Genomic DNA, 13,873 nt, shown 5'->3' with positions numbered 1-13,873 from the left:
GTGTACCTAAGCCAGATGATGTTGAAAAGCTAATTAAAATCAACGAACGACGGAAAAGAAGCTTGATTATTCGTGGGTTACATGAGAGTACTGGGTCAGATGAGGCAACAAAAGCCAAAGACGATGTTGAGTTTATGAAGCCACTTATGCCTAGCAACCAGCCCTTTCGTGCTGCTAGGATTGGAGAGCCGAAGTCGGACGGACAACCGCGGCTTCTCGCACTTACTTTCCAGTACCCGGGCGTTGCCGAAGATATACTCCGAAAACGATGGTTTACCTACAATGACCGAAAATACTACTACAACAGAGATCTCTCAAAATTTGATAGAGAACAAGCTTACAAAAGCAGAGTTGCCAGACGCGCATCCAATACGGCAAGCAAATAATAACACAGTTATTTCGACGAAGAACGATATGTCAATGCTGTTAGTTAATATTAGAAGCTTGTCAAATAACTGGAATGAGTTCTTACTTGAGGTAGCTAACAGAAAACCTGATATTATCTTTGTTACTGAGACCTGGGCTCACATTGGAATGAACAAAAGTGAATTTTTAATTCATAGTTATCATCCACCATTCAGCAGCAACCAACGTGATATCAGAGGAGGTGGAGTGGCTATATATTGTGCCAGCTATATCAATGTAAGAGAGGACGATGCGCTTCTGGTTGAGAACTACGATGCGATCAGGTGCAGACTTCTTTATGCCAATCGAGAAGTTGTGCTCGGATGTTGCTATCATACTGAACGGACAGACGACGAAAATTTTGCTAACGGCCTGTACAAATTGTCTACTGGAAACATGGAGAAGAATGTAGCTGGGGATTTTAATCACCGAAGTATTGATTGGAAAGCTCTGTCATGCTCGGGGAGCATTGCAGATCAGCGGTTCTTGGATATAGTGCAAGATAACTTTTTGTCACAGCACGTTGTTGACCCAACAAGAGGGCAGAATGTGTTAGATTTGGTTTTTTCGTCGGAGCCAGACCTCATCACGGAATGTATCGTGGAAGGGAAGATTGGATCTACTGATCACAACACAGTGATTTTTTCGGCAGCAATCAAACAGCGTAACTTGAATGAGAGAAGTTTCAGCCGCAGAAATTTTTGGAAGATGGACGTGGGAAGCTTTCTTTCGGATTTGAAAGGATACGACTGGAATTCTCTCCTTATTGGGCATGCAGAACAGCAGTGGAACATGTTGATGGGCACTCTTAATAATCTTATCTCAAAGCATGTACCGTTTGTTGAACGAAGGAAGCGAAAGTACCCATGGATTACAAAACAGGTTTTGCGGGCGGGTAAGGACAAGCGACGTTGCTGGAAGAATTTGCAGAGCAACAATTCTGTTGAAAAAGAGTTGAAGTACATGCACGCAAAACTAGCATCGGACCAATCTGTTAAATGGTCGAAGAAAGATTTTGAAAGGAAGCTGGCGAAAGGAATTAGAGAAGATAGTAAGTCTTTCTGGAGATACTTTTCCGCAAAGAAGAAATGTCCAACAAAGGTTGGCCCATTGAAAGAGGGTGATCGTGTAATTGAGAAGTCTGAAGACATGGCGGAGCATCTGAACAGTTACTTCCAACCTGTATTCACTCAGGAGCCAATAGGCCCTGTATCCTATGCTGTACCACGACCTGATTTAAAGATGCCAAATATGTCGATCACTGTTGACATGGTCCTTGCTCAGCTGCTCAATTTGAGAGTTTATAAGGCAGCAGGTCCGGACGGTATCCCCCCATTGTTTCTCAAGCTAGCTGCACCGGAGTTAGCTGAACCACTGACTAAGATATTTCGAGAATCGCTGTCATCCAGAGTTGTGCCGACTGGGTGGAAAGTTGCTAATGTATCAGCTTTGTTCAAGAAAGGCAAGAGAAGTGAAGCAGCAAACTACCGTCCCGTAAGTCTTACTTCAGTGATTTGTAAATGTTTTGAGCGCATTGTTCAGCAGAGCGTTTTTGGACATCTGAAGGAGCATAACCTCATTAGCGACACTCAGAAATTTATGAAAGGATGAATTTGCTTGCTTAGTCTTCTGGCATTTTTCGAAAAAATGGACGAATTGCTGGACAAGAGAATGGCAGTAAATGTGTTATATCTGGATTTTGCAAAGGCTTTTGACAAAATTCCACATAGACGGCTAGTTGAGAAAATGAGAGCTCACGGGTTATCGGAGGAAGTGATCAAGTGGGTGGAAGCATGGCTGAAAGACCGCAAGCAGAGGGTGGTAATTGATCAGTGTTACTCCAGCTGGGAAACTGTGTTCAGTGGAGTCCCGCAAGGTACAGTCCTTGGTCCTACTTTATTCCTGATTTTCATCAATGATATTGACGACAGCCTTACGAACACCGTGTTTAAGTTTGCCGATGATAGTAAATTAGTCGGACCGTCAAGGAATTTGGACGACAGAGCGAAGCTCCAACGTGATTTCGACCTAATGAAAGCGTGGGAGGAGCGTTGGTGCATGAAGTTCAACGTGGACAAGTGCAAACACTAGCAGATCAGTGCTAGAAATAGAAACGTCGATGGAAGGTACACATTGGGGCTTGCTGAAATCGAGAACGTTGATTCAGAAGTGGATTTGGGTGTTACTGTAAATTGCTGCGGAAAAAGAGTTGATCAATGCTTGAAAGCAGCCAAGAAAGCCAATGCAGTTTTAGGCATGATCAAGAGGACCATTCAATGTCGTGACCGAGAAGTTTTAATCCCACTCTACAAGTCCTTAGTAAGACCACATCTAGAGAACTGCGGATCAGCATGGAGACCTCATTACAAGAAGGACATCAACACGATTGAGAAAGTTTAACGGAGATTTACGAGAATGGTGCCTGGGCTGCAAGAACTATCGTACGAGGAGCGGCTGTAAAAGTTGAAGCTAACAAGCATGTATGAAAGATTCTTGAGGAATGATCTGATTTTGATATACAAGATACTGTTTAGACATATGAATGTAAATCCAGCGACATTCTTCAAACTGAGTCGTAACACGCATCAGATGACATATTCTAAAATTGGAAGGACGCAAAGTGAACCTGGACAGAACCTCTCACTCGTTTGCAAACAGAGTTATAAACGCTTGGAACAGCCTGCCCGAGAATGTTGTTCTTGCACCGACTATTGAGACATTCAAGGAGAGTTTGCACAAGCACCTCTGCCTTGAAAACCCCGGTATAATGGTTTCCTAACCGCTTCCGGGATGCCACACCACAATATGATGTCCACTATGAGAGATCATTCAAACCTGAGTGCGTGTGGCGCACCAGGTAATACACCAGGTAATACCAGGTAAAAAAATTGCACTGATTCGATGTTTGAATGGCTCGATGATATCGAGGAGTTCTTCAGCTGTGCACGGTTTGTCGTAGTTGCTAAGATGAGCGTTGATGGTATTTCTAATAACGTCGTGGCAGATGACAAGATTGCTTTTATTCCTCAGTGATCCTCGTACAAGCAGATAAAACATCAATTCAATTTGAAAAGTGAAGTTCTAAAATTGAAGACCTCAATTTACAAATGTTATTTACAATTATTCACATACAATATGTTTCTAAACCATCATGTTAAAAAATTAGCCAATCACAGTTGACCTCTAAATTACGAATAAGATTTAAATACTTTCAACCTCTAAAATAATTAAACATTTTAAAAATAATTTGTCTGGAAGTTTCTGAGTCATAATTTCGATTTAGACATGTGCGTTTTAACTAAAAATCCAAAAAAAGTTTGGGACTTGTGTTAACTCCCAAGTATTTTCCTGCGAGTCGTTTTTGAATGGGGTGTTTCGCAACTTTGATTGCTCGATCTAATGATGAAGCTCCGATAACAAATATCATAGATTGAGGGATAAATCTTCACCCACAAGTCACAAAGCTTACAAACTGCAATCCTTTCAATCTCCCATTTACATTTCAAAATCGCTGTCTCCTACTGACCAAATCAAATTGCGTTAAATATTGAAACTGAGGAATGATGTTTCCACCAAAGACAACATTCCATAGAGCAATCTCAAGATAAAAAACCTGAAATTTTACCATAATAATGTGGAAATTCCGTTACCCGAATAACTAGCGGATTTGAGGTTGTGTCTTATCAACGCTCAAAGCTTGATAACAAGTACTCAACGTCTCAAGCTACGCAACTTTCTGCTTTCTAACAACATTGATTTACTGTTTATTACCGAAACCTGGCTCTATGATGAGATAGAGAATCACGAAATCTTCCCTGCTTCTGGCTATCACGTCCTCATGCGAATTGACAGAACTTCAGGAGCACATGGAGGAGTGCTTATTGCTGTCCGTGTGAGCCTGGAACTCAGTATTTTATCATCCTTTTCTTACTCTGATTTTCGCTGTTCTATCCTTATTGATTTCCATAAAGCATTTTAAAGTTTCTTATTGATTTACAATCCACCTCAAACTTCATTATTCAGAGTTGATTCTTCTGTGCTTGTTGAGGCTAAGTTTAACCACCGTGATGAGGTTGTAAAATGTCTCGGTCGCAAAGTTTCGAAAGACCGAGTTGTTACCGCAGTTCTCGGTGACATCAACCTTCCTGATGTCTGCTGGAGCTCACACACTGCTACTTCTGATTATTCAAACAAATTTTTGACAGCACTAGATGATCTTGACTTGCTTCAAATTGTTGATTTCAGCACCATAGTTTCGGGCAATATCCTTGACTTGCTCTGCGTTTCAGATCCTCATCGATTCATAGTTTTTCGAGGTGCCACTGCTTTTTCTGATCATTTTCCTGTTTTTGCGCATGTATTTGCTGCAAGTTCAATTTCACATTTTACTACAAAGCGATCTGTCACTTACTCAAAAAGTAGTCTTAATTCAGAAAGATTCAGTCGGGCTATATCGCCCTTATACTCTATCTTGCATTCTAACTGTCATAATGAGTTCATTGACAAGTTCAACGAAACTGTTTGTCAAGCACTTGATTCTTCATGTCGTAAAATTACGGCTCGCAGAAAAGATTTTCCGTTCTATTTTTCATCTCATTCTATTCATATTGCTAATAAACTGAGAACTCTGAACAATTTGAATTGTTTTAATCGCCAATATCTGTCTCAATTAGAGAATGATTTCTCAAACTCAGTTGAACTCGATAAAACTCTGTTGATTCAACGGTTTTCGCCGAATTCATCCAAGCATGCTTTTATGTTTCTGGACCAATTTAAATCAACTCAACCTGTCCCTACTAAACTTTTTTGGGGACGCAAGCAGGTCGAGACCGATGTTTTAATTAGTGAGACTTTCAATCAATATTTCGCTTCTGTTTATCAAGTTTCTGAAAATAGTCCTTCTGCTGGTGGTAATTTGGCTGATTCGGAAATCAAACATTCCGAAGTTGATGTCTCCCTCAGTATTGTTGGCGAGCTCCTAGCTAAATGCAAAGAGACTCGTTCTACAGATAATATACCTGCATTCATTTATAAATCCTGTCACAGCATTCTTTCTCCGCTTGTTTCTTTCCTTTTCTTATCCATTATACAATCTTGTGTTTGGCCCAATTCCTGGAAAACTGCACTCATCACTCCTGTTTTCAAATCTGGTTCTCCTTATGATATTACTAATTATCGGCCAGTTAGCATACTTCCTCCTCTTTCACTCATCTTCGAGCGTATTTTGTTCAATTATATTTACCCTCGAGTTCGATACAAAATTTCGAATGCTCAGCATGGATTCCGCAAGAAGCGTTCCACCATAACGCAATTGCTCTCATATCTAGATGAAGTATATCACACTCATGATGCCAAAATTCCTTGCGCTGCCATGTATTTCGATTTTAGCAAAGCTTTCGATTCTGTCAGGCACGACATTCTTCTACAGAAGTTTGCTGCTTTTGGTTTTGACGATATTTTTACCGCTCTTTTGATTTCTTATCTTTGAAACCGTTTTCAATGTTTTAAAGTTCGAACAAGCATTTCCACCACTTTACCAGTTACTAGTGGTGTACCTCAAGGGAGCGTACTGGGTCCTCTGATTTTCATATTGTTTATTAACGATCTTCCTGAAATATTTAATCATTCAAACTGTTTTCTTTTCGCTGATGACTCAAAATTCATTTGTAAGACAAATTGCAGTGGTTTACAGTCTGATGTGGACAGTTTCACTCATTGGTGTACTCAGAATGGTCTTAAAATCAATAAAGACAAGTGCAATTTCATTATATTCAATGGCAAATTTCCTGATTGTATTTTTGTTAACAACCAACCTGTTCATTCTATTAATTTACTCAAAGACCTTGGTCTGCTTGTTAGCTCTGATCTTACTTGATCAGACCATATTAGTAAAAAACTTCTATCGAGCAATAAAAGCTTTCATTTTATCAAACGTTCTCTGCCATATCACATTCCACTTTCTGTTAAACTCATGTTCATCAATACTTGTGTTAAAAGTAATTTATTGTATGCTAGTCCTGTGTGGTCTCCCTCTTTAACTAGGGAAACGGACTTTATCCTCCACGGTTATTATCCTCCAGGCGATATCCTCCATGGCGGATAAATGGAGGATAATGGTGGAGGATATCGCCTGGAGGATAATTACCGTGGAGGATAAAGTCCTGTACCCCTTTAACTATGTTAAGGAAGCTTGAGAATTTCAACAGGAAATGTCTTACCTGGGTTACAGGTCATTTACCCTATTTTTTAGCAACTTTCTTTAACGAATTCGCTTCCCATATCCTTCACGCTTATATTTAACGACCTTATCCTTTTCCACAAAATGTTAAATGGCCACTCAGAACCAGGGATTTCAATACAATATCAATATATTGAGCTCAATATCAATATTTTCCATTCAATATCAATATCAATATCAAATAGGATGAAATTTCAATATCAATATCAATATCAATATCAATATCTAAAAGCTCAATATCTCAATATTATCACTATTTTAAGATACCAGAGACCAAATTCAATATTGAATTTCGAAATATATAATTAAATTTGTTTAGTTTTTTTTGCAATGTAATTGTTTTTTGTTTAATTTGTTTAATTTTAATGCTTGAGAGGCTCTTTCACATTTCAGAAACTTTTTATCACCATTTGTTTTATGTGTATGTGTTAAAACGTCACGTTTCAAGCAATGATACAAAATCCGTTTTTCTCAATATCTACAAAAAATTCAATATCAATATCAATATCTAGCCTTCAATATCTCAATATTAAAAATTCAATATTGACATCAACTCAATATTCAATATCTGATCATTCAATATATTGCAATCCCTGCTCAGAACTCCCTTTTGCTGCGTATTATTATTTTAAGGTGACGACATCAAGATCCAGCACGTTGATGACAGTGAAACCCGCAAGAAGATGGTCAACCGAGCAGGGAGTTCAAACTCAAACTCAAACAGTCAAACATCAAACTCAAACTATTCCTTTCAAACTCAAACTCAAACTGTAGACGTGTATATTCTCAAACATCAAACTCAAACCCTGCCTGTTTTTGTGTAGGATTTTTTATCAAATTACCGCGGTATTATTCTCAAACATCAAACTCAAACTCAAACCCTGCCTGTTTTTGTGTAGGATTTTTTCTCAAATCACCGCGGTATTATTATTTGTGCCAAATCGTTCAGACCTACAAGTGCCGACCCCGAGAGGCTTTTCTCTTTGACAAGAATTTCTCGAAACTTTTTGCAAAATCGCATGTTGCCCGAAAATCAAGCAAGAAATGCTTTCTTGAATAAAAACTGCTATCTCTTTAACTGATTTACTTCTGTTACTTGTTAATTGCTACTGTTGCTAATTGTTACTGTTAATTGCCAAAAAACGGTGTATGTCATGCCAAGGTTAAAGACATGAAAATTGAGTGTCAACATAAAAAATTCAAACTCAAACTCAAACATCATTTCACTGTTTGAGTCAAACTCAAACATCAAACTCAAACAGAATTTACTCAAACTCAAACTTTAAAATCCAATGTTTGAATTCCCTGCAACCGAGACGTTCTTCACCCACCGAACAGCACGTTCCGTGAACTACATGCTGAAAACAACGGAGATCGAATTTTTCACCTCTTTGCGCCGTTTTCGCAGTACCCTCAAAGACTTCGTACTAGAGCGCTCTAAACTCTTCAATCGTGAAAACTCATGCACTTGGTTTTTGAAGTGCCGTTGCTCTTTCTGTAGATCCTAGTTTTGTTCATCTATTTATATAAATTATGCTTTATTTTTAATAAGGGAATTAATTCTTTTTTTGTTTGTTTGTTTGTTTGTATAGGCGGGGGGACTTCTGACAAATTATCCTATTCGTAAATTTAATTAATCAAATGTTCATGCCTCTAGCTCAAGTCATCTGAAAACACACGGTTTGAACAAAGGAAAAGGACATCTATTTAATAAGTTTATCAAAACAATCATTGTTTACCGAGACCCTTACAGATTGAGCGCAAATTAGCATTCCCATGCTTAAATACTCAAACAATCATGCAGTACATGCACCAGAAAAGGGCCTTATTTTTGATCGTAACAACCCTTTTTGAAATATATGCTTATAACAACAACAAACTAATGTCACTTTTGTTCAGAAAAAATGTCAGTTTTTGGAACACGGAACTATATCATTATTCAAACCTTTATCAAGGAAGAAAACACGCCAAATGCCATTTTCACCTTTTTCCTAGTTGTTATCGAATCCTCTCACTACGCATCATCTCTGTGAGTTACGATAATGTATTTCTGTCTATTTCAGAAAAAAAAACATAAAATGGTGTTAGTTTCTGAATACGAGAACGGAGACCTGTGCAAAAGCCGACCAACAGGAAAGAACATCAAAAGCAGAAAGAACAAACCAAAAGCAACCAACATCGCATTCTACCACTTCGTGCAAGGCGTTCTTTGTATAATCGGATTTCTTATCTCCGCTTTTGCTCTCTTCATCGAACATAGCAGAAACAATGATTCAAGTTATGTGGCCTTATGTGACTTAAACTCGTGGATTTCATGCAGTGCTGTTCTGACCTCGAAATACAGCAAAGGATTCGGAATTGTGGGTGAAGTATTGGGCGATGATTCGATTTTAAATCTACCAAACTCAGTTTATGGACTAGTTTTTTTCAATGTGCAGCTAGCTCTTGGTTTGATGCAAAATTTATTCGCGGCAAAGGCGCTGCTGTATATGTCTCTTATGACATTGCCAGTGATATTGTATTTGGCATCTATTTTGATCTTCATTTTGAAAGATTTTTGCTTAGTTTGTGTTTCGACATATGTAGTAAATACTGCGCTGTTATTTCTTCATTATAAATTGTTTAGTTATTACGAAACTCGTTCTCAGAAAAAATTGAATTGATAATTCGAAAGACTGATTTTTCACCTTTCTTTCTCGCGAAAATGATTTTTTTTCACCTGCCTCGCGGGACCAAGGATTGTATCAATAAAGAATTTCGAACTGAAGCAGAAACTACGGGTGCGAAAAGGTACTGGGCGATTTAAATAGCCCAGATGTTCCGAATGTAGCAACATAATAATTCCAGCTCCTACTTACCTTTGCGAAAAGCACGAGTGTTGCAATCGGGCTTCAGACTGTTTCCCGTACACACCGTGGTCAACAGGACAACAAATTCGAAATCATCTCCGTCTGTAGCTTCATCAACCAACAGAATTTTAGAGCATCAAGTTTGCATTTAAAAAAAGCCCGTTCGATTCGAAATTTGTTTTTATGTTATAGCAAAATTATCATCTCCAATTTCAGTTTTAGATTTTTTTCTCTTTATTTGGCGTAAAAGGCTCCGACTTAGGCGTCTCGGAGGCCTCTTTTTGAGTTGTTTGAGGAGCAAATATAATTCATCTAATTGTTCTGAGGGGTGAATTGTTCTGAGGTTTTTTTTTGGCCCAGCGTGTGTCTGGTCAAGGAGCGCGAAGCTTATTTTAGTTCTTATGTAGTTAATAGATTCTGGATAGCTTTGTCTTTTTTCACATAGTTTTTCGGCTAATCGCTGCATCGTCCGCGTAGCTGTTGGAGCAGCACCACCGGTGCATCCGAAAATTAGCGGGCAGAAGCTACTCTGCTCTACGTTTAAAATTCTTTGCTGATATTTGGAGTTCTTCAGCGTTTCGTGGTATTTGTATGCGTCTTTATGCAGTTTTCGTGATGTTCTGGCATGGGGATTGAAAATTTTCACATCAAAGAAAGGGCGGCTGAATCGTGAACCACAGATTCCGTTTGCCTTAATGTCAAGTCGTACCTCATCTTCAGTTCTAGTGAATTCTTGACAAAGCTTTTGCCTTGCAACGGCTGAAATTTCGGCTCAAACTCGAAGTCATGGCAAACCTCGTTCTAGAGGTTGGCGTTTGTGTCTCTAATTTCATTGTGTCTTATGTGTGTGTAACCACCCTTTGCACAGTGAAGCGCATGTGTCAAGTTAAAATTAGCACCACATGCACATGTGAGTGGGGTTTTGGTCGGTTCTGATCCGTATCTTAAGTAAATACCATCTCTGAATTCTGATTTATTCAGGTTGAAGTTGTAACTGCTGTGGTAAAGCATTGAGCCAGTTAGAGGCTCCCTTTTCAGAGGACAGGTCGATTGCGTATTTATCTGTTTCCTTTAAGTACTTAATGAGGTTTGTTTTTTTTTGATTTCGTCTATCAGTTTTTAATTTTTTGATTTTCGTTCATATTTTTTCTTGCTGTGTTACTGCTGTAACAGGATCTTGAGATTCAAGTACTAGTGATGTTTCCTTAGACCATTCTAGATAGCTTTCATGATCGGATGGCAGCTTGATGTTAAGTCCGCCCATTTTAAGGGGTAAGGAAGATATCTCACGGAACTGGGGGTTTAAAGTGTCTTTACCGACTAGGTTAGGTAATAATTGTTCTTTGATAATATTTTCACAAATTCCAAGTTTTTCATAGTGTTAGGCGTTGTCCTGGCAAGAAATGAAATTGAACTTTGCGTGGCGATCTGCACTCCCTTATACAAAGTATAGAGCTCCTCAGGAGCGCGAAGCTTATTTTAGTTCTTATGTAGTTTATAGATTCTGGATAGCTTTCTTGTCTTTTTTCACTTAGTTTTTCGGCTAATCGCTGCATCGTCTGCATGACGGTTGGAGCAGCACCACCGGTGCATCCGAAAATTAGCGCGCAGAAGCTTCTCTGCTCTACGTTTAAAATTCTTTGCTGATATTTGGAGTTCTTCAGCGTTTCGTGGTATTTGTATGCGTCTCTATGCAGTTTTCGTGATGTTCTGGCATGGGGATTGAAAATTTTCACATCAAAGAAAGCGCGGCTGAATCGTGAACCACAGAGTCCGTTTGCCTTAATGTCAAGTCGTACCTCATCTTCAGTTCTAGTTGAATTCTTGACAAAGCTTTCGCCTTGCAACGGCTGAAATTTCGGCTCAAACTCGAAGTCATGGCAAACCTCGTTCTAGAGGTTGGCGTTTGTGTCTCTAATTTCATTGTGTCTTATGTGTGTGTAACCACCCTTTGCACAGTGAAGCGCATGTGTCAAGTTAAAATTAGCACTACATGCACATGTGAGTGGGGTTTTGGTCGGTTCTGATCCGTATCTTAAGTAAATACCATCTCTGAATTTTGATTTATTCAGGTTGAAGTTGTATCTGCTGTGGTAAAGCATTGAGCCAGTTAGGGGCTCCCTTTTCAGAGGACAGGTCGATTGCGTATTTATCTGTTTCCTTTAAGGACTTAATGAGGTTTGTTTTTTTTTGATTTCGTCTATCAGTTTTTAATTTTTTGATTTTCGTTCATATTTTTTCTTGCTGTGTTACTGCTGTAACAGGATCTTGAGATTCAAGTACTAGTGATGTTTCCTTAGACCATTCTAGATAGCTTTCATGATCGGATGGCAGCTTGATGTTAAGTCCGCCCATTTTAAGGGGTAAGGAAGATATCTCACGGAACTGGGGGTTTAAAGTGTCTTTACCGACTAGGTTAGGTAATAATTGTTCTTTGATAATATTTTCACAAATTCCAAGTTTTTCATAGTGTTAGGCGTTGTCCTGGCAAGAAATGAAATTGAACTTTGCGTGGCGATCTGCACTCCCTTATACAAAGTATAGAGCTCCTCAGGAGCGCGAAGCTTATTTTAGTTCTTATGTAGTTTATAGATTCTGGATAGCTTTCTTGTCTTTTTTCACTTAGTTCTTCGGCTAATCGCTGCATCGTCCGCATGACGGTTGGAGAAGCACCACCGGTGCATCCGAAAATTAGCGGGCAGAAGCTTCTCTGCTCTACGTTTAAAATTCTTTGCTGATATTTGGAGTTCTTCAGCGTTTCGTGGTATTTGTATGCGTCTCTATTCAGTTTTCGTGATGTTCTGGCATGGGGATTGAAAATTTTCACATCAAAGAAAGCGCGGCTGAATCGTGAACCACAGAGTCCGTTTGCCTTAATGTCAAGTCGTACCTCATCTTCAGTTCTAGTTGAATTCTTGACAAAGCTTTCGCCTTGCAACGGCTGAAATTTCGGCTCAAACTCGAAGTCATGGCAAACCTCGTTCTAGAGGTTGGCGTTTGTGTCTCTAATTTCATTGTGTCTTATGTGTGTGTAACCACCCTTTGCACAGTGAAGCGCATGTGTCAAGTTAAAATTAGCACTACATGCACATGTGAGTGGGGTTTTGGTCGGTTCTGATCCGTATCTTAAGTAAATACCATCTCTGAATTTTGATTTATTCAGGTTGAAGTTGTATCTGCTGTGGTAAAGCATTGAGCCAGTTAGGGGCTCCCTTTTCAGAGGCCAGGTCGATTGCGTATTTATCTGTTTCATTTAACGACTTAATGAGGTTTTTTTTTTTGATTTCGTCTATCAGTTTTCAATTTTTTGATTGTCGTTCATATTTTTTCTTGCTGTGTTACTGCTGTAACAGGATCTTGAGATTCAAGTACTAGTGATGTTTCCTTAGACCATTCTAGATAGCTTTCATGATCGGATGGCAGCTTGATGTTAAGTCCGCTCATTTCAAGGGGTAAGGAAGATATCTCACGGAACTGGCGGATTAAAGTGTCTTTACCGACTAGGTTAGGTAATAATTGTTCTTTGATAATTTTTTCACATATTTCTAAGTTTTCCATAGTATTATGCGTTGTCCTGGCAAGAAATGAAAACTTTTCTTGAACTCCTTTAGTATAGCGAGCATAAACGATTTGGGGGGAGGTTTTAGCGATTTTCGTTAGTTTTTTCAAAATTTTGATTTGCTCATTCTGTTAAAACTCGAGAAACTTTTTACATTCAGATTCTGTTCCTATAACTGAACCAAGCACTCGGGTTCCTGCCTTTATAGTGATTCCTGTGTTTGCGAAAATATTCTGAGCTTCACCGAGTTTTTCATCCTTGTCAATGAGTTGGCATTTGGATGCTTTCACGTGGTACCCGAAAAATTTACCCAGTGATACAATTTGATCGAGGACGATTCGTAGATTGCTTAATTTACCGACTGCGTTTCCGTCGTCTGCGTACCATTTCTGGGTTACATCGTCTACTGATAGAAGTTTTATGAGGGGTATTATGGCTAGACCGTACATGGCCATTGCTAGTGGATCCCCCTGGATTGTCCATTCTTGAGAGTACATGATTTTTTGTTAACGAACAGTTTAGATTGATTGGAGTAGGAGTTCTTAATCGCTAATAAAAGGGAAGGGCAGGTATTTTTGCTGTTTTTCAATGCCAGCTTTCGGTTCAGCGAGTTGAAAGCGTTTTCGGCATCTATCAGTAAAACAGCATCGGCGAAAGTTTTACTGTATTGATCTCGTAGCGTGTGGATCGCATATTCAATGCCACATTTTTGTCCTAGACCGAGTTGGTAGTTTGAGCCGAGCAACATGAGTTCGTTTTTTAGGCATTTAGTTATTGTTCGCCCTATTATCCTACGCATAACTTCTTCTATGCCTATGGGTC

The 13,873-nt window shown here is 39.1% G+C and overlaps 1 protein-coding gene across 1 annotated transcript; it reads left to right on the top strand.

Annotated features, from left to right (window-relative positions):
• The first annotated feature begins 282 nt into the window (after positions 1-282).
• On the top strand, positions 283-2,016 carry LOC134853539 (uncharacterized). The gene has a single exon (XM_063869538.1). The coding sequence runs from the start codon at positions 283-285 to the stop codon at positions 2,014-2,016; it is 1,734 nt and encodes a 577-aa protein (XP_063725608.1).
• The last annotated feature ends 11,857 nt before the right edge of the window (positions 2,017-13,873 follow it).

The sequence above is a fragment of the Symsagittifera roscoffensis genome, chromosome 8 (assembly GCF_963678635.1).
Source record: "Symsagittifera roscoffensis chromosome 8, txSymRosc1.1, whole genome shotgun sequence".
Taxonomy (NCBI): domain Eukaryota; kingdom Metazoa; phylum Xenacoelomorpha; order Acoela; family Convolutidae; genus Symsagittifera; species Symsagittifera roscoffensis.
The sequence above is the reverse complement of the archived record's forward strand: the minus strand, read 5'-3'. Positions and strand labels throughout refer to the sequence as shown.

Bases quoted from the DNA above. Each gene is read 5' to 3' on its own strand.
- LOC134853539 (XM_063869538.1), top strand. From the start codon at position 283: ATGACCGAAAATACTACTACAACAGAGATCTCTCAAAATTTGATAGAG.